We start from the raw sequence: 22,042 nt of genomic DNA, 5'->3' as shown, positions 1-22,042 counted from the left end.
TTTCTCCTATTATTTAGTGAGGCTTTGACATCATATACATTTTTATGACATATCACTAATTTTTAACATGTATATGTCTCAAAAATCTTTATTACTTCAGAACTTACTGGTAATATTTATTATGTAGGCATAATATACTTCTTATTTAATTAATAAAGTAATTAACAAACATTTATAGTGCTTCCAATGAGCCATATGCTGTTCTAAGAATATTATAAGGGTTAACTAAATTAAACTTTATAACTGCTCTATAAAGTAGGCACTGTTACTACCCTGTTTTACAAATAAGGAAAGGGAGACAGGGAAAGGTTAAGTATAGCTTGCCCAAGGTTACCAAGCTGATAAGAGGCAAGCCAGAATTTATACCCAGGAAGTATGGCTTCGGAGTCCTTTCTCCTAAATACAGAGTTGTACTGCTTTTCTACTTAGCTATAAAATTTAAAAAAATTATACAACATAGACTTCCCATGTTTCTAATTATATTCTTGGATTTGCCTCATTTTACTTATTTGTTACTTATTATATTTTAACCTTAATGGGCATGGAAGTTAAAATTAATGAACTATATCTTTTAAAATAGTTTGATTTGGATTGTAAACTAACTTGGAAATTATTTTTTTCTTTTCCGCTCTGAGTTAATAAAGTGCTGCATGAGTAAGAAAATACATTCCACACATTCTGTGCATTTCATTTGCTACTGGGACTCTGGAATGATTTGTAAAATCTCACAGAAATGTATAGCCTTGCTTGTATTATTTCATTTTTGACAAATGAAGTTATGCACCAAATTACAGGATAATGTCAGCTTTCAACTTTCTTCACTGTTAATAGAGGAAATATCTGGTATATGCTGGCTTTTCTCATAAAAATGATGACTGCAGTTTACTGATGTTTTCTGTGTGCAGAAGGAGGCAAAGTATATGCAGTTGGAGGAAATAATGAAGGCCAGCTAGGACTTGGTGACACTGAAGATAGAGACACTTTTCATCTCATTGAATTTTTTACATCCAAGCATCAGCTTAAACAGCTCTCTGCTGGATCTAACACTTCAGCTGCACTAACTGGTGAGACTTTTCATTTCAAGCTGGGGCACATTTCTTTACTTTCGAGCAGGATATTGAAGTAAATTGAAGAGAGCATTGCCATTTAGTTTTCTTTCACTGATGATGTGTTTTCAGAAGGCATTTAAAAAAAGTTTAAACCATGACATATATTTCAATTTTATACTTATTTAGCGTTAGATGTCAACATACACTTTGAAGGTGATTGTTAAATAAATTCTTAGCTATCTTTCTATGCATGATATTCTTAAATATTATTTTCATTGAATGTTCTGAAAATTATACTTACAGCTTTAATGAAGTTACTTTCAGAAACATCATAGAAATCCATTGGATATATGTTGTTAAAATAAAATTTGTAATGGCCACATATCTCTCTGTCTCCTTTTTGAAAGCCTGTATGAGGAACTTCTTTAAAATTTGGATCTAAGATAAACCCGGTCTCACTAAAGAAGTTGCTGGTGTGCTGCTTTGTTCTAGTCTGGAGAACTGTTCTGGAACTTATGGTGTTGCTCTGGCTGTCAGGAGAGCCAGAGTCAGCTCTGAGGCTCTATCCTTCAATTCTGTCAGTAGCACAGTTAACATTTTGACATCTTTCTGTTGGTTCTTATTTTCTATTTTTCTTTTAATTGCCTTATTATTAAATCAAAGATTATTTTTTCTTCAAATTTTTTTAAAGATTGTATTTATTTTCAGAGAGGGGAAGGGAGGGAGAAAGAGGAGAGGAACATCAGTGTATGGTTGCCTCTCACACCCCCACACGTGGGGACCTGGCCTGCAACCCAGGCATTCGCCCTGACTAGGAATTGAACTGGTGGCACTTTGGTTCATAGGCCAGCACTCAATCCACTGAGCCATACCAGCCAGGGCCAAAGATTAATTTTTAAATTAATTAGAAGGTAAATAGTCTAGATGATTTCTTTCTAAAATACTTTCCTCATTTGGCTTTTCCAGACATCAAAAACCTTATCAGAAAGAATATAGGTTAACCTATATTTGAGATACTATGTATGCTAATATATTTCCTGATTCTCTGAAGCTAGGTTATATGTTTCATATGTAAATTGAAAAAAAAAGTGAAGTTAGAGAAATCCATTTATTTGTTTTTATTTAAAGCATCATCTCCTCAGTATTCTCAGAGCCAGGTCTTCCAGGCCCTTTTCACCTGGGACTTACTTTCCCAGGAGATGATGTCCAGTGTGACTCATGGTGTCATTTAGTTTAGTTTCAGGCAGACTGTACGAAAGGAAGAAACCATTTTCTGTTTAGAGGCATTAAAATAAGAAAAGGTTATTATAGGAAGGGACATTCTGTCATTGCTATTAAGATAAAAATATGGACATGACTAAAGTGATTTACATTAGGTTAGTCTTGGTCCTTTATCATTGTAGAAGCATTTTGTACTAGAAATTGAACTGTTAAGTAGCTAGCTGGTATAAATGTCTTAGGAGTACTTTTCTTTCAAGCATATAATTTTTCTAAATTACAAAATAAATGAGGCATTATAAATACAATAATTTCATACTCCTGCCACTTTTTAAAACCTTTATTCCTCCTTGTGTTTTCTTTTTAGAGGATGGAAAACTTTTTGTGTGGGGAGAAAATTCTGAAGGGCAGATTGGCTTAAATAATGTATCTAATGTGTGTGTTCCTCATGAAGTGACCTTTGGGAAACCTATTGCCTGGATCTCTTGTGGATATTACCATTCAGCTTTTATAACAAGTAAGACAGAACATTTTGGATTCATCATGTTATCTCCCATTTCTGAATTCTTAGTTAATAATAAAATGATACAGCATTCTACAGTTCCATAGATAGGCCATGTTAGTCTATGTAATGAAATAATTTTGGTTTGCTTTAACAGTATTTCTCCATTTCAGTAATGAGAGGTTATCATTTCAAATTCTCTCAGACTTGTTGACTTTTTAATGAAATTAGGTACATTCAAAACACAAAATTTATGTTAGAAACCCTTTTAAGTTTTGGATCTGAAACTTGTTGGAATAATTTGGCATGAAAAATAAGACCCGTGGCCCACTTTCCTCTGAATCTACTTGCCTATGTACTTTGACCTATTCTACTCTTGTCCTGATACTTTGCTTTTATTGTTTCAATAAATGAATGATAGACTTTCAATGTGTGAACAAGGGTAAAGACTAGATGTAAAAGAAGAGATGCCAGCATGGGATATGATTTCTTTTGGTGGGATTTTTCTCAGCATATTCAATTTCTCCCTTTCCTGTGCTCACTGGCAACTGTTTCTGCCTTAGTTAAAATATTTGAAATATTGAACTTTATTATAGTCTGCATCTACACTAATGATAATAGAAGTGTGATCATGGCTTTCCATCCTAATGATGGTTTTTTTCTAACAGTAAAATAGCTAGAGGAAATAGTTTTATGGTCCCTCTTAGACCTCTCCCCCCCTAAATTTTTGCTTTATACATTTACTCCTTATTCCATGTACCTCGGATTCAATTTTAGAAAGTTCCATTTGATTCATCTCAGTGCTGCTCAGACTTACCAGTGAGTTGGAAGCAGCTTAGTACCAAGAGATGGCAAAATCCACTTTGGTTGGTATTGTTCACCACTGCATCAGTTTGCATCTTGAACAAACTGTTAATAAATATTGTCAAATGAATGAATGACCAATTAATTGTGTTTCTTGGGGTAATACTATCTACAGACTTATTAGTAACTTTAGGGTCTTGGGTTTGGTGTAGTCTGTGCTCACTTTGTTCATAAAACAAATCAGAGAAGGAAAGAAAAACACAAATATAAAAACAATAAAAAACAAGCAAAAGCATTGTCTTATATTTAGGTTTTAATAAAACTTCCAGAATCACTTTGATTAAACTCTGCCTTCACCAGTAAGGGAAGAAGTAGAATTGAATTGTTCATCTTAACCAACAAGTCTTAAATGGAGTTTTTTGCTTTGTTTTGTTGTTTTCATGCCTTTAAAAATAACTTTATTGATATATAGCTCACATACTATACAATTCACCCATGTTAAGGTATGAGGAGCACCAGGAATTTATAGACAGAGATGCAGTGGGACTCTTCTGGACTTAGTAATTCATTTCATATGAGAGGCAAAAGGCATGGGAAAAGGGAAAGGGTGCTGACTTACTGAACACCAGGGTTTGCTACATACTTCATTAAAAACCTGTGAGAAATCATTATAGCTATGTCTGTAGTATTTGTCCACGTTTTTTAAGTAAAATATATTTGGCATACTACATTATATTAGTCTCATGCTTGAGCAAGTTTTAAGTAGTGCATCCCATGTGTATTGGATGTCCTAAAACGTCCCTAAGTTCTATGACTTGCTGGAAGGACTCTCAAGCTTCAATAGCAGGTTACACTCATGGCTAAGATTTATTACAGCAAAGGATACAGAACAAAAGCAATGGGAAAAATAAATATATCAGTGGAGTCTAGGCAGATCCAGCATAGGCTTCTTAGTTCTTCCTCTTCCTAAGTCACATAGGACATGCTTTGTCTTTGGCAGCAAACTTCCGAGACATGTGTGGAATGTCTCTGCCCAGGGGAGCCCACTTAGTCTCAAGGTCTGATATGCAGGGCACTGGTTAGGTAGGCATATCCTACTAGCAGCTGGCTACAGCATATGAAACTGAGGTCCTTCGACAGTGAAACCAGGTGTACCTCATCAATGTTGATGTTTGTGCACAGCAATCCTAAGAAGCTAAGCTGGCATAATTAATTGCTTCAGGTGTGCATAACAAAATCACCAATCACAGACAAAGAACATTTCAGGGGCCATATTCTTGGGGGTTGGTCAGTGGTCAATCACGGTTCTCTTGGAGAGATGCAGTTTATAAGCAACAAGACCTGCTGTGTTACCTCTTTCCTCACACCGATGGTGGTACATTCTGTGTCATTCTTTAGAGTAGATTGTATATTTACAAATGTTTTTAAATTCCTACTTTATAGAACTCACTTCAGTTCATAGAAATGAATAAGAGAAATTTCTTACTTTTAAGAAGTTCATAGTCATAGTGGTAACTGCAATAACAAGCAAGACAGCAGTGTTGGTATTGACAAGCCAGTGATTAAGTGTCAGTTTCCTTGGTAAGAATCTTTGTGGAGGAAGTACCATCTATCAGTAAAATCTGTTATCTTAAGACTCATAAAATATATTTACTCAGCTTTCTGAAAGGAGTAAATATATTGAATTTACTGCATTTCCTGAAACATTTAATAAAAAGCAAGTATTCATTCATATATTCAACAATTATTCATTACATGCTCAGTGTAGTAGATAGACATTCTGGTAGGTTTACCTTAATGAGCATAACAATATCTGTGTCCTTGTGGGGGCTTAATGTCTAGTTATTTTGCTTCATTTAAATTTTTTTTCAGATTTTATTTATTTTAGAGAGGGGAAGGGAGAGAGAAAGAGAGGGAGAGAAACATCAGTGTGTGGTTGCCTTTCATGTGTCTCCTACTGGGGACCTGGCCCACAACCCAGGCATGTGCTCTGACTGGGAATATAATCAGCGAGCCTTTGGTTCATAGGCTGGCGCTCAGTCCACTGAGCCACACCAGCTAGGGCTCATTTTGTTTTATTAAAAGGAAGTAGAAGTAAGATTGTCCTCACTCCTTTGTTAAACAGCTAAAATAACTTTCTAGTTGTTTCTTAGTAGAAATGGTTGTGAATTATTTGTGAAAATTTTGGACTAGAATAATCAAAGGGCAAATAAAATTTGGCTTTCTTTCCTCACCATATAGTAAAAATATTTCAAGAAAAGTCAAATTTATTAAGTTGATGTTTTCTACATTTTTTATTGAACATGAGAACATGCACTAAAAAAGGCCAGTGTCTTGTTCATATTTATGTCATCATTGATCACTCTTCTTTTTGTTTAACAGTGGATGGAGAACTCTATACATTTGGAGAACCTGAGTGTGGGAAGTTAGGTCTTCCCCAAGAGCTACTGATGAATCACAGAGTGCCCCAGCTGGTAACTGGAATTCCTGAGAAAGTGCTCCAAGTAGCTTGTGGTGGAGGGCACACTGTGGTTCTCACGGGTATGTGGGGACCCTCCTGATTTGTTTCTTGCTTTCTGTAATAGCTAATGAAAAAAATTTTAGTACATTTTTTATTGTGGTGAGAACACTTATCATCTAACTTACCCTCTTTATTTTTTTTTATTGGTCATGCTATTATAATTATCCCTGCGTTTTTTCCCTTCGTTCTCCTCCACCCAGCTTTTCTTTTGGAGAAGCTCCCTTGTCATGCTGTTTTCTACAGTCATTGATAATTCTTTTCTTTGTGGCATTCACCATGTATAACTTGGTGATTCCTTTGTGATTTTTATGTTCTGTTATAGTAGCTCATTAAAAATGTTAAGATTTTAAATTACAGGTAATAAAAGAAAGTTAGAACCTTAATGATAGTAATATCAGTTTTGGCTTCTGAATTTTGTATTTGGTATAACATGTCATTTCTCAGGATTCTAGTTAATATATTAAGATATACTTACTACTTGATAATATGCTTACTAAGTTGATATTCCTATATTTGTTCAGCATTATCTTTATTTAGATGAGTAGTATAGATGTAATTAGGTAGTGAATTATGACTTTTTTTGGTTAGAAAGAAGTGAACAGTTTCTGAAATTACTGTTAATCTTTAGTAACCCAAAGTTAGAAGTATTCTAGATAAATGTTGAATAATGTCCAATTCTCAGATGACATGCTTAATATTGCAAGGTGATTGAGCAGTATTTTATCTTTAGATTTTCCTCTCTAACATAGCTTTTCCTTGTCTTCTTTTTCTTTATTATTTTCTTAATCCTCACCTGAGGATATGCTTTACTGATTTTAGAGAGAAGGGAAGGGAAAGAGTGGGGGAGAGAGAAAGAGAAACGTTAGTGTGAGAGAAACACCAATGAGTCGCCACCTATATGTGCCCTAAAAAGGGATTGAACCTGAAACCTAGGTATGTGCCCTGACCAGAAATCAAACCCGTGACCTTTTGGGATGGTGCTCCAACCAACTGAGCTGCCTGGCCAGAGCCCTTGACATTTTGTTGTAGTTCTAGTCATGCTTATTAAGATATGGTTTACCAGAATTATAATTTCCAGGTGAAATCTTTTTCCAAGTTAGAAATTTTTTTTTCAAGGGAAATAATTTTGAGGTTTAAGATTTTTTAAATTTTTGCTAACAAGATAAATTTTTGTATATTTTCCAAAAGATTTATTTTAGGAATTAAAATTTGAAATTAATCTTTATAAATTATCTGAAAATTCATTCTATAGCCAGAAATGCAACTTATTCTTTATGTTACATATTTTATGTAGTTTATACAAAAATTACAGAAAGAATTAATTAGGTGATTGAATGTTCTAAAGGATACAAATACTGATTATATAATAACATCATTCAACCATACATTACAAAATATTTTCGTGTATTATAAAATGAGCACCAAAATCATTTATGGTACTTTTCATTATAATTAAAGTTAAAAATGCTCTTAAGTGTGATGTTTTCTTACAATATTATAGACATTTAGCTTCCTGTGGATTGTGTTTTGTAGTTAGAAACTATGTTGTCAGAAAATCTTTTGGGTAGATTTTTGCATACTTTGCAATCTCATATACCAGTAAAATTTTTATATTTTAAGTTTTTTGTTTTATAAAATGTGAGTGTTCACATATGGCTGCCAGCTTTTGATTTTCATTTGGCTAAATATGGACATTGCAAACAATACAGTGTTTTCATCATTATATCATAAAATAAAGGGAATTTTCAAAATAAAAATGAAAAAGCTCTTAATTTTATAGTAAAAGATACACCCTTAAATTTTATGTTTATTTGTATGGAAAATGCAGTATTTGCCTATTTTTCACATTTCTCCATGGACCCCTGAGAGCTTTATTATGAGCTAGCCCTGAAGAGAAAGCTATATTCTCATTACAGTGGACACAGTATGGACAGAAAGGTTAAATATTTAGTCCTGAGAAGAAATTGACTTGAAGAGTATATTGACGATTAGTTTTATTAAGTATGAAATTGAATACCTAAGAGTCATGGAATACTTTGCAAGACCATTAAGGAAAGAATAGCAAACCTTCTGTTCTAAATTATTCCCTTCACTAAAGAAAAGAGCTTGGATTAGATGATTCTGGGGCATGGGTCTTCCCCAGTGTTGTTTTTCCTTGTGTCTATAACTTGATCTTAAAATCTATTTAGGTATCATTCATTAAAATACTGCAAAGATAATCTAAATTATCTGATTGCTAATGAATTTATTTAAAACATAATATTTAAATATGACTATGATAGGTTAGAAAATACAACTTCTGGTTGTAGTGATGGGTAATAGTATGGTTCTTCAGATGGGAAATAGCCTTCTCCAGTGCCGTGTTATGTTCTACTAATTAGTAGCATGAGAAATTAGTATGTTCTCATACTAATCTCATACTATGATTAATAGTATGATTAGTTTCTCATACTAATCTCATAGTATGATTAATACTATGATTCTCCTTAGAATTAGGGAAACAATGGACTTCTCTTGAGAAAGTGTCAGACTGGAACTTGGACAACCTAAGTGAGGCAGAGTTATAGATGTCATCTTATATGTCATCCACAGCAGTTACCAAAGGACAGGAAAAGCCTAATTATAAGACAGGGTCCTCAATGAAATCTGGATCCCAAGAAAAATAAGAACTTAAATTCTCCAGATTATGTTTAGACAAACTAAGAACTCTGCAGGGTAACAAATTACTAGTTACGAAATCAAATATATTCTGCGAAATTACAGTAGTATTAATCTGAAGCCAACTAATAAAAATCTGTTTTTCTAATATAATATTATTTTTAACATTGAATTGTGGGGGCAACTTTCCTTGCAAGTCCCCCCGTGTGCCACAGATGAGAGTAAACATGACTGAGACATGATGTGATCTGCTTGGGGAGGAGAGGTGGCCAGTTTCCCAGAGGAAAAAGGCCTTGAGCAGTGGCCAGTTTCTCAGGGGGAAAAAGGCCAGCAGCGGCCAGTTTCTCTGAGGAAAAAAAGGCCTAGAGCCCCTTCCTCCAGGGGCTTTTATTGGGTTGTAATACACAGGAATACAGGGTGGCAAGTTAGAAATATTTTTTACTCAAACAGTAGATAGTCTGAGTCAGAGTCTGTTAGGCAGAGAGTTTTAGACTTTCCTGCTCGGACCCTTAACATATGAATGAAAGCACTCTTAACAGAGCAGATTTCACAGGTTTATCAGCAAGTCTTTGTGATGCCAGATTTTTCCCCAGGGCATGATCTAGCAAGGCAAGGAGCTGCACCCCTCTCCATCAGGTATTCAGGCTTAAGGGGATTAGAGCCAGTATATGCTTCTCCCAGAGAATAGGGGGACTCGGGCTATCTCAAAGTTGGGGGGTGAGAGTCCATTGCTCTTTGTTGCAGCCCCCCAAGTCCTTCTATGACGGCCTCCCAAGTGATCGTGTCTGGCCTAGGTTGCCCCTCCTCTGAGGGATCTTACCTGTCAAGGACTTCCAACCATGCTTTTGGGGGCAGGAAGGAAACTGAGGCAGCATTTGCTACCAGAGACAAGCTTTGTCTCCTGTGGTTCACATCCCAGAGGTCACTGACTCAGCCATAGGGGGTAGAGAGTTACAATTCCTGAAACCAGGCAGATCGTTCCACAACATTGAATTACATTGTTAAATGTTACAAAGGTGATGTGACCAAAATTTGTATTAGTTGTTGCATATAATGGTCTTAAATGAAAGAGTCTTAGGTCATTGAAAAACACAAACTATTGTCATCATTAATCATCCAAGCACCTGAAAGTGAACCTAACAGGATAATGTGAATCAGACTGCCTAAATGGCCTGATTTTATAAGCCAATATCAGACAACTTAAGAAACTTAAGAGTAATTGTTGGCCAGCTAGAGATAGACAATTGTTTTAATTTACCTGCCATTTTATATTAAGCTGAACATTTAGAACTGGAGATATGCCATGTGATGATTAATTAAACTAAGAGATGGTATTTTTTATACTAAAAAGCATCTGTTTTGTAAAAAGATATGTCCTTGACACAGCATATCTTTTAAGAATTAATATGTATATGTCTTATGAAATAAATATTCTTTTCAGATAAAAATGTAAGGCTATGATAGTAGGTAGTTATGTGTATCTTCCATTGTTAGAATAAGATAAGTTGATTAGAGAATTACTTTTTAGAAAAATACTCTTTTTCTAATTTACTTTTTATTGAATTTATTGGCGTGACACTAGCTAATAAAATTATATAAGTTTCAGGTATACAGTTATGTAATACATCATCTGGATATTGTATTGTGTTTTTACCACCCCAAATTAGGTCTCCTTCATCACCATTTATCCCCCCCTTTACCCTCTTCTACCTCCCCCTACTCCCTACCTTCCCTCTAGCAATACTGTTGTCTGTGTCCATGAGTCTCCTATTTTTCTTTGCTTAATCTCTTCAGCCTTATTGCCAAGCCCCTAACCTCCTTCCCTCTGACAGTTGTCTTCTGTTCTCTGTATCCATGAGTCTCCACTTTGTTAGTCTCCACTTCACATATAAGTGAAATCATATGGTACTTATCTTTCTCTGACTGGAATATTTCACTTAGTATAATACTCTCAAGGTTCATTCATGCTGTTGCAAAAGGTACAATTTCCTTCTTTTTTATGGCTGAGTAGTATTCCACCGCAGCTTTTACAACTGAATGTCCTATGATGTTTTTAAATCTGTCTGAATGTTTTCTCATTTAATCCTTACAGAAACTCTGTTAGAAAGGGATTATAATATCAGAGAATTTTAGTACCTTTCCAACTTACCACAGCTAGTAATACTAATGCAGATTTGGGCTTTTGTCTGAATCCAAAGCTCTTTTTCTTCTTTGTAACAGAAGAGGCAATGTATTGTACTTTAGAAAAGTAAACTGATAGAATAAACACTGTGCTTCTTAACATAGTGGCCAGTGAGAGTTGTGTGTCTAAAATGACTCTTTCATTACCACTCATTTTTCCTGTTTTTGTGTCTTCCCATTTCTAGAGAATATGTGAGCATAATATCTACTAAGTTATTGGAGGTCCTTTGGAATCACTTAAAAACATTAATATAGATGAAAGCTTTTTTACCCTCTTTTCAATATTATTGAATTTCCTAGTAAATGTACTTTACCTATAAATAAATCTAGCATTATCTACTGTGTTTAAGTTCTTGTACAAATTCTCATGAAATTGTTTTACAAAATAGACTCTTCTATTAAACTACCTTTGAAAGTGAGGACTTTTTCTATAGGAAACATTTAATTTTTTTTTATTTAAGGCAGTGAAAGGAATTAACTTAATGACAGTTGATACTTTTTAAAAAGCTGAGTGGTAATTATAGGGACATTTTAGGTTGTTCACTGACAATATTTTTAGCAATTTCTTTTATAGTTATATGTAAAAGATGACATCAGGCCCATGCCATAATTTTTACAGTTGTGTATCTTGTCATTTTCCCTCTTCCTTTATCATTGAGAGATGTATGCATAAGTATTAGGTATTCTTATATGGGCATTTCTTTCAGAGATATATAACCTTCATTATGAAAGGTTGCCTATCACAATTTTTCTAGATATAATGGTGACAGCGTCTGCTTCCCTACAATCCTTTTTTTTGTATTTGCTCCTTCCTTTTCAGAAAAAGCTGTGTACACATTCGGGCTGGGACAGTTTGGTCAGCTGGGTCTTGGCACTTTTGTCTTTGAAACTGCAGAACCCCAAATCATTGAATCTGTTAATGGCCGGAAAATAACCTCCATTTCTTGTGGAGAAAATCACACAGCTTTGATAACAGGTACAGATCATATTTCTGGTATATACTTATAGAACTGGGTATATTTTACAAACTAAAGACTATGTGAAATTAACATGTCTAACTTAAACAAAAGAATAACTGTGAAAATTGAATTCCATTTTAATATGCCAAAATAGAAAGTTTGTAAACTCTTTTTAAATTTTAATTCAATTTAAAATCAATGTAAATGATCCAGAGATTTAGAACCTCATAGTGTGTCAGCGATAAGACCATAGTATTATGCTTTGGCAGAAAGGTGGAATGTTTTTGAAACTTGATCAGTTTGAAGGTTCTTAACTCTGCTCAGGACAGAGGGAAAAGTCTTACAAGAAAAAAAAACTTACTTTGTGTATATTCACATACCTATTATTTTGATTACTATTTTAATTTTTATTAAATTTATTGTTGTAAAATTGGTTGATGAAATTAGATGGTTTTCAAGTGTATGTCTATATTCCCCACATCTTTTTGCTAGAAAAGAAAAGAATTTATATTAAAATATCCTCCCTTTCAATCTGACACAGCTACATTCAGACTGTTTTTATGATGCTTTTGCCACCAGGGGGTGTTTTCAGGAGTGACCCTTTCCTACTTGCTCCACAGTAATAGAAAGGCACCTCAAACACCACTAAGCGAATACCTGAGTCTTCTAGATATTCCACTCTGTCTTTTCTCCTTTATCCAGAAAGAGAGAGAGAGAGAGAGAGAGAGAGAGAGAGAGAGAGAGACTGCATCAGGCCAACTTATCAACCTCAGAAACTAGATGCTGCTAATATAGGACTCAATAAAGATCTTTCCCTAAGATGACTAATTCAGTTACTTGTAGGTAATTGACATACTTACTCCACAATTTTAATTGCTTTAGAACAAAAGGCTCTGTAACTTCACTATTTCCAGCTCTCATTTCTATCTGAAAATGAAACACTTAAAAGCTAGAAATCATATAGTGTTTTAAAATAATCCAGATATTGCTATTTCTTTTTTAATTTAATTTTATTGTTTATTTTATTACAGTTGTCCCAATTTTTCCCCCTTTGCCTTCCTCTGTCCCACTCCATCCCCACTCCCACAGCCCAGATACTGCTATTTCTACATTTATTTCCCTTCTTTTAAACAAGCTGCTGCTACAGTGGAGCTCATCCCCTAGATGAGCTACTGTGGAGCTCATCTTAGGGGAACTAGGAGTCAGCAAATACAAGGTCCTACAATTCACTGTCTTTTCTCCCAAAGAACCTTTCAAAGAGACCTACCTGCCCATTTTCAAGTATCAATGTCTTTGTTAATATAGCATGAAATAGAGCATATATATATATATATATATATATATATATATATACAAATGTTTATATCCAATTGTGTGTGTGTGTGTATATAGATATACAATATAAAAAATTGCTATTCATTCATAGTCCTAGGATTTTTGTTATGTAGGTATCCCTTACTGCATTGTATTAATCTCATTTTCTCTGCCCTTACTGGCATTTTCATCCATTCTAAATTGCCATTGATGGTAAATACACACTTTTTATGGATCATCTAACATACATTGAGATTATTTGGCTAAACTTTCATAATATCTTTCCTATTGATGAAAGACATTGTAGCACAAATCATTGAACATTAATGTGGTTTGCCTTTTTGCTTATGAATCCTCCCCAGGGAACAGGTGTTATGAATATTTTTTTCTCCAGGATTAATGAGAGGTATGTAGTGGGTTATCTATAAATTCTTGCCAGTTTCCCATTATAGCCAGTGGCTCATATTTTAAAAAGCTCTCTGAGGTTAGAAGTGGAGTCCAGTGGCTTAGATTGTAGTTTGTTTTTTCCTGACTAAAGATAATCAAAAGGGAAAACTTTAAAAAGCATTTTGGATAAAGAAATCAGGGTCAAAGGAAGGAGAAGGAAAGATGATAAGGAATATACATAAAGAAATAAATACTTTATAGTAAGAATTATGCCCTGGCTGGTATAGATCAGTGGATTGAGCTTGGGCTACAAACCAAAGGGTCACTGGTTCAATTCCCAGAGCACATGCCTTGGTTGTGGGCCAGGTCCCCAGTAGGGGGTGCACAGAAGGCAACCACACATTGATGTTTCTTGCCTTCTCTTTCTCCTTCCCCCCACTGTCTAAAAACAAAATAAATAAAATCTTTTAAAAAGATAATTATGAGAGTATAAATTTAGAGCATAAGCAGTGGTTATTGCTGATTTGTAGGGCATCTATTTATTTTTGTACATTAATTTTTGAACTTCCCACTTTACTTAACTATGGTATCTCTTATCATTTTTTGGTCAGTTCTCTTGGATTTTCTTAGAATGCATTTACTTTGCCATTTTAAACAAGAAGGTCCCAATTTTGTTCTTACAATTTTCCAGCTTAAAATCATTCATTTAACTTATTATCGTCCTTAGGATAGAGTTCAGAAATTCTTAAGATGAACTAACAGGATCCTCGTGTTGTGGTTCCTTCCTACCTCTTCAGACTCATCTTATACCACTGCCCCCTTGTTTTTCAGGCATGTTGTTGCCTTTCAACTTCTTGACTATGCCATATATATATATATTATTCAGAGCCTTTGTATGTAACTGCTGACTCTGCCTGGAAGATTCTTTGTTCCCTGTTCTTGAAGCTAAACTCTGATCACCCTTTATGCCACCGTTTGAAAGCCTTCCCTAGTCCCCAGACTATTGGGAGATCATCCCCCTTGTCTGCATCCATACTGGCACCTTTCTCTTTACTTTTGCTTCCATGGCACTTATCCCATTTGAGATGAAAGTTAAGAAGGAAGGGCTTGAGGAGTAAAGGTTCAGAATAGCTGCTACAGCAGTGGAGCAACAGGGTTAACTGAAGAGAAGCAACAAGATTACTCATCATCATTGTGGGTCCACCTAATATAGGGGACCCTCAGCATTGATATAGGGCAGGGACATTTTCACCAGGGGTGACATGAGCCTTGTGGTTGCCTTAAAAGGGCCAAGAGTAATTTCAACTCCTTAACAGTTAAGGAGTAGTTACATTTATACAGTCCTAAAATTATTTCAGCCCTTTGAAGGCAATCTCGAGGCTGATGTGGCCTCTGGTGAAAATTAGTTTGACACCCCTGGTATAGGGATTTGTCTGCATGGTTGGTTTATTCCATTTTTGTCAGCAGTGTTCCACAGCCCAGGAGCAAAACTGGTAAAAGAGGCAGCTGGATTGATCTAAGCCTGTAGTTTTCTACTGGTGGTGATTTTGTCCCCCCAGGGGACACATGGCAGTGTCTGGAGACATTTTTGATTGCCACAACTGCAGAGGCAGGGCTGAAAAAACCGAACCTAATCAATGAATGGAGGAAGATGAAAATGAATTGTATTGGGATGTAGAGGGTCAGAATATAACAATCTCTTTCCCCATGAGAAGATGACATATGACATGAGGTCTCATGCTGGTGTTGCTGCTCCACACAAGGCCTCAGAACAACTTGGTTTCAACTTTACAAACCACCAAGGGCTTAGTGATTTATTCTCAGAGTATCTATTGTCTAATATGTGCAGGGCCACAGAGACCATAGAGAGTGTGGAAGCATCAATGAATCAGGGTAAATTCAGTGCATAATGTGAGGGGAAAATTACAGTTGCAATGTATGTTAATATATTTGTCTATTTACAAATAAATTAATCAGGACTTTTATAATTCTCTTTTTTGCATTTTAGATGTAGGCTGTATGTATACTTTTGGAGATGGTCGATATGGAAAATTGGGACTTGGAGTGGAGAATTTTACCAATCAGTTTGCTCCTACTTTGTGCCCTAATTTTTTGAGATTCAGAGTTCATTTGGTAAGTGTATTAGCATTTCCCCATTTATATTTTCATATTCCTTTTAGTCTTTCAGTTTTATATAGAAAATAAGCACCTTTATGTTGATATGAAAGAACATCATGGCTATATCTAATAAATACACTTGTTTCCTAAAAGTCAAATGTCAGGTATAATGTCACTCTGAAAATCTGTGCCTTTCCTAAATTTCTTCTTTAACACCTTCCTTTGTGCCCTAGTCTGGACTCTTCTATTGTATTCTCATAGGTCTCTTGTAAGCCAGGCCAAGGCTTTCATGCCTGAAAGCCTTGTAACTCCTGTAGCACCCAGCAGAGTACCTTACTCAGAGTAGTCATCTATAGGTATTTGTTGAATCACATATTACCAAGACTCTCAAATTCTGCACAAGAGAAAATTTATGGAGAGTTTTGAAATTACGTTTTGTTGGCTAAATGTTACTTAGATAAGAAGGTATTGTTTTCAGTGTTATTACCAGCAAGCATTTTGTATCCATTATTTCTAACACTTTTGCTAATTAAGAACTATGGATGTGGAAAATCTGTTTCTTTGGTGATGGTATTACTTGAAATTTTTTCTCCCAAAACTCAGTGCCTTAATGTTATAGAACATTTCCATTCTTTTATTTGATACCCACTTAGTGAACCCCCACTCTGAACAAGATACAGGGATACAAAGGGATACAGTGCTGAACAAGAACAAGGGATACAAAGCATACAGTGATGAACAAAATAATCAAATCCTCATTCACTGAGATTATAGTCTTATAGGGAAGATCATTTTTAAAAAGCGCTGTATAGAAATATGTACATTTTAACTTTGAAAATATTATAAAGGACAGGTTCAGAATATGCTGTCCTTATGCTACCACAGGCAGTTTAAAGTGGCTAAAAATCTGTGTATTGCAAATACTACGCAATGGCTTTTAAGCACTTTATTGGACATCAGTTATTTCTCACAATCCTTTGTATGTTGATTTAATTTTTCATTGTTCCATCATTGTGTGTGCTTGCATTTTGCACTAAGGACTTTTAAAAATGTTCATGTAAAGAAAAAGCTTCAAGCCCTGACTGGCGTAGCTCAGTGGATTGAGCGCAGACCTGTGAGCCAAAGGGCCACCAGTTCAATTCTCAGTCTAGGGCACATCCCTGGGTTTCAGGCTAGGTCCCCAGTAGGGGGCATGTGGGAGGCAACCACACATGAATGTTTCTCTCTCTCTCTCTTTCTCCTTCTCTTCCCCTCTCTCTAAAAATAAATTTAAAAAATATTTTTAAAAATCCTACATTTTCTTTAAAAAGAAAGAAAGGAAAAGCTTTGAGACATAATTAGCTAGCTCAAGAGACTGCCAAGTAGAATTTCTCTGAGTAATTTTTTCAAGTAATTGACGGTTGCTCTCAGATTAAAATAACATTTTATAACTTGTAAGGAGAATTGTAACATTACGTTTAGTTTTTTATCTATATTATATCAAATAATTTTTGTCTGTACTATCTAAAATTGAAAGTAAAATTGTATCTTAAACTAGTTCTAACTTTCAGTCATAGCAATTTAATGAAAAGAATATGCAGTTGATTCTTGAACAATGCAGGGGTTAGGGGCACTGACCCCAAAAGTAGAAAATCTATGTATAACTTATGATGTCCTCAAAACCTAAGTACAATCATCCCTCAGTATCCACAGGGGATTGGTTCCAAATACAAAAATCCACAAATGCTAAAGTCCTTTATATAAAATGGCATAGAACAATGCAAACAGTCAGCCCTCTGCATCTGTAGATTCCCAGCTGTGGATTGGAAATATTTTTTTTGATCTGTGGCTGGTTGAATCCGTGGATGTGAAACCCAGGGATATGGAGGGCTGACTGTTTATTTTTTAAAAATTAACTTAGTTGGTTAGAGCATTGTCCCAATACACCAAGTTTGATTTCTGGTCAGGGCACATACAAAAATCAATCATCCAATATTTATGGATGCATAAATAAGTGGAACAACAAACTGATGTCTCTCTAAAAACCAATAAATAGTCTAAAAATAAAACTTTATAAGTGGACCTGTGTAGTTCAAACCCATGTTAAGAGTCAACTGTATATTATAGTTCATGCATTTGTGTGTGTACGTGTGTGTGTCTGTAGGTAGATATAGTCATTCAGTATAGAAAGTCTGCCACTAAGTAAATGTTTTGTAGCTGAAAACTGTTAAACACTTATGTTTAAAGCCAGTAGCCATTGATTTTTCTTTGGATTTATGCTGTAGGTTGCCTGTGGTGGATGTCACATGATAGCTTTTGCCACTCCGCATCATGTTATAGAAACATTTGAATTTGAGGAAGAGAGTGAGCCTTACACATCAGGAGCAATTTCTGTGCCCATCAACAACGTGACCTCAGGAAGTATACTGCATAGTACTTTATCGGCACGTGTACGTCGAAGAGAGAGGGTACAGTTGTGGTCTATCCTATATAATAGTATTATGTAGCACTGCAAAGAAAACAGGAAGAAAAGAATTCTTTCTCTTTTTAAATCAAAGAAGGATCTTGCCTGATATATTTACTAAATATTATTATTAGAGTTGAGGGCATACAAATTTTTAAAGGGAACTCAGAGTTAAGCTGTTAAATATACAAGTCAGAAATTTCAAATTATCACAAATAAACTTGGCTTATAGACAGTGATACTTATCACTACCTTATCACCTCAGATTGAATGCTGAGTTGTTTTCTCAACTGTATGTGTATTGACCTTTACTTTCCTTTTATCTTTTATTATAGTGGATGAGCAATGGAATGTTATACATTGTAAACAATGAAACATGGAGAACCAAGAAATAAGGTCTTCAGTTTGAGAGAGGACATACTTTTTTCTCAATTAAATTGAGAAAGTCTCATTCATTGCTTTAAAATTATTTCATTGAAACTAATATATTTTAAAAAATAAAATGCAAATAATTTTTACAAAAGACATTCCTTTTTTAAAAAATTAGTTTAGGTTGTAAAATATATTCCTTTTTAGGTTAAAAGGTTAAGTTTTACTTTTTAAGATTTTATTTATTTATCTTTAGAGGGGTAGGGAAGGAGAGAGGGAGAGAAACATCAATGTATGGTTGCCTTTCGTGCATCCCCTGCTGGGAACTGGCCTGCAGGGAACTGGCCTGCAACCCCAGTATGTGCCCTGACTGGGAATCGAACCACGATTGTCTGGTTCGCAGGCCCGCACTCAATCCATTGAGCTACACCAGCCAGGGCTTAAGTTTTACTTTTTATTATGAAAAAGTAGCTATTAAGAAATACCCCATAAGTATTTTGGAGTTGTTGTTTATGTCTCATGAGTAATTTTTTGTTTCTCAAGGAAGGCAGAGAAAACACACACATATTTTTTCCCATCATGTGAAAAACAGGCTTCCAAATGGACAGTTTAAGGCAACTTATATACCGAGACTACAGCAACATTTGTCAGCTCTTGTAGATTATAAAAAGTGAATTGTGTGGGATATCAGCTATCTTTGAAGTCTCGCTCTTAAATATTTTTAGCAACCACAGGTAGTTCATGTCTGTATTAAATATATAACATCATTTAACAGTTTATTTAACCTTTTATTTTAAAGGAAAACCCCCCAGATTCTTCTCAGATGACACAAACACTACCTCCAGTTAAAAGGACTATTGGACCATCTGCTTTTACCCCCCTGAATTCAGTTTCTCTCTGTGTATCTACAACTAATCTGACAGAAATGATGACTGAAAAGAAGAACCACATGAAGCACATGGAACCAGGTAATATTTGCTAGACATTATGCCTGCTCTCATAAAAAAAAAAAGTACCTTTTATTCCTGTTGTTTTCATGTTTACCTTAACATGTTTTCTACAGTTAAATATTTTTCCTAGTTAAAGACTTACATCTCTCATTTGAACACAAATCCAGGAATGCTTTTACAAAGAACAAGCCTTGTCACTCATCCGAAAAATTCCACATAACAGCAGCATATCATTGTAGGGCAGTGTTTGGTATACATAGTACCTTAACTTATGTTATCTCCTTTAAACCCTGCCCTCCGTGGTGTGTCTCAGTGGATTGAGCACAGGATTGTGAACCAAAGGGTTGCAGGTTCAATTCCCAGTCAGGGCACATGGCTGGGTTGCAGGCCAGGTCCCCACTTGGGAGTGTGGGAGAGGCAACCACACATTGATGTTTCTCTCCCTCCCTTCCCCTCTCTAAAAATTAATAAATAAAGTCTTTAAGAAAAGGGTAAAATAAAAACCCTGAAGCAACTGTGAATTAGGTAAGAGTTATATTCTTTATTTTTATAGATGAGAAAAGCAAGGCTTAAGATTGAGTGACTTGTCCAAGGTTGCTCAGCTTATAAATGAAGTGAATAAATTTGAATGCAGGTCTTTTGGGCCTATGTGAAGTTCTGTATTTAGGCAGTATACCATAGAGGTTAAGAGCCTGGTGTATGCAATTGACTTGATTCGGGACCAGATGACAGCTCTGATGTTCATTAATTATGTGACTGACTTTGGGAATGTTGCTTGATTTTTCTAAACTTCAGTTTCCCTATCTTTGAAATGAGTTCAATAATACCTACTTTAGGGAGTGACTGTGACAGTTAAATAAGGCATATAATACACTTAGCATTGAGCCTACCACCTCCAGAAAACTATTAGTAAATATACCTCACTACCTATATATAGGTATTATATATGCAGGTGGAATATGTATATATATTAAATTACATAAATATATTTATATAAACAAATAGTTTTGTACATAAATATAGAAATATTATGTAAGTGTAAATGTATAGAAGTATAGTATACCTATATATTAAATATATATAAATACTATATTTATTATAGCAAATATAGTAAATACCTCCACCTTACTACCTATTAGATACAGCTTTCATATCTTTCATGTTTTAAATTATAATCCCAGGTCTTTAGCTGTTATATACCTCTTATAAATAATTTTGTTTACAGACATTTGTGTAGCTTAGGAGTATGTATATATTATTTCAGGGCATGTGCTCAAATGATAGGTGTAGGACAAGAAGCTGAGACCAGGAGATCTGAGTAAGCAGTAGGTTTGGAATTAAGAAAATAATCTGGGCATCTGGGATTAAGTACTGTGGCACAGATAATTTTTAGCATTTTATGGATCAGGAACCTAGACAAATAGTTGAAGTAATAAAAGATGAGGCCCTGGCTGGTGTGGCTCAGTGCATTGAGTGTCAACCTTCGAATCAAAAGGTTGCCAGTTTGATTCCCAGTCAGGGCACATGCCTGGATTGCGGGCTAGGTCTCTGGTAGTTGCTACGTGAGAGGCAACCACACATTGATGTTTCTCTCTGTCTCTGTCCCCCTCTCTTCCCTTCTCTAAAATAAGTAAATAAATTAAAATATCTGAAAAAAAAAGGTCAGGAACTCAGGCAAGAATGTTGGGTGGTGGTAATGGGATATTGCCTACAACTAGGACCTTGATAATGACCTAGTTTCCTGCATCTCACCCAGAACTTTTCGATGTTTTCTTTTGAGATAAAAATTACTGGCACTCTTCATCCCTGTACACAGGAAAAGTAGATTCTGACAACAGTGTGTACAAAGAGAAGAGAGAAGTTTTTGGTTTGGGGAAGTTATTTCCTACTTTAAGATTTGGTTGTGAAGATATACAGAATTTTGTAGCTAGATCAAAATGAAAAGGCATCCCTTATCTATTTGTGACCGTTTGCTAAAACTTTCTTAATAAAAAGTATTTTGAAAGTTGTATCCAACATGTTATGTGGCTTTTTCTTAGTTATTTGCAGATTACAGTATTTATTGTAGAGGAAAAGTGGTCACAGAAGACCTTGTTGAGAAGGTGACAGTTAAGCTAAAATGTAAATGACACAAAAGATAGCCACACAAAGAGAGAGGATTTATGTGTTTCAGGCAAAGAAAATTAATATATGTAAAGATTTGGAGGCAGTTATAAGAAAAGGAAAGACAACCCTTGGGGCTAGAAAGTGAGGGAAAAGGTAGGACAAGATGATGTTGGAGAAAGAGACAATGAAAAATTATTCATGGTTTTATAGGCCATGACAAGCCAATATTATTTGAGTGTCTTTTAAAATTCCATGGAGTCATTAAAGGATTTTAAACAGTGGGGTGAGATGCTTCTATTCAACTTATATTTTAAGATGATCAGTTGCCTTTCTGTGGATTGTAGGGAGGCCAGACTGGAAGCAGGAAGAATACTTAGGAGCTTTTTGTAAGCTCTAATGATGTTTGGACCAAGGTATTCACAGTGGAGATGGAGAGAAGGGGGCAGATTGAAAGTACATTTTA

At 35.1% G+C, this 22,042-nt stretch overlaps 1 protein-coding gene across 2 annotated transcripts in view; it reads left to right on the top strand.

Moving 5' to 3' along the window:
• Nucleotides 1-22,042, top strand: part of RPGR (retinitis pigmentosa GTPase regulator) — a 51,983-nt gene that overhangs the window by 5,494 nt on the left and 24,447 nt on the right. For both annotated transcript variants that reach the window (XM_037165118.2, XM_037165110.2), the window contains exons 5-11: nt 906-1,064; nt 2,635-2,784; nt 5,956-6,114; nt 11,754-11,909; nt 15,602-15,726; nt 17,976-18,158; nt 19,323-19,491. In XM_037165118.2, coding sequence (XP_037021013.2) covers nt 906-1,064; nt 2,635-2,784; nt 5,956-6,114; nt 11,754-11,909; nt 15,602-15,726; nt 17,976-18,158; nt 19,323-19,491 — 1,101 coding nt within the window. The remainder of the gene's footprint in view (nt 1-905; nt 1,065-2,634; nt 2,785-5,955; nt 6,115-11,753; nt 11,910-15,601; nt 15,727-17,975; nt 18,159-19,322; nt 19,492-22,042) is intronic.

This window comes from Artibeus jamaicensis, unplaced genomic scaffold (assembly GCF_021234435.1).
Source record: "Artibeus jamaicensis isolate MK-2021 breed Jamaican fruit bat unplaced genomic scaffold, CSHL_Jam_final contig_60, whole genome shotgun sequence".
Lineage (NCBI taxonomy): Eukaryota > Metazoa > Chordata > Mammalia > Chiroptera > Phyllostomidae > Artibeus > Artibeus jamaicensis.
The sequence above is the reverse complement of the archived record's forward strand: the minus strand, read 5'-3'. Positions and strand labels throughout refer to the sequence as shown.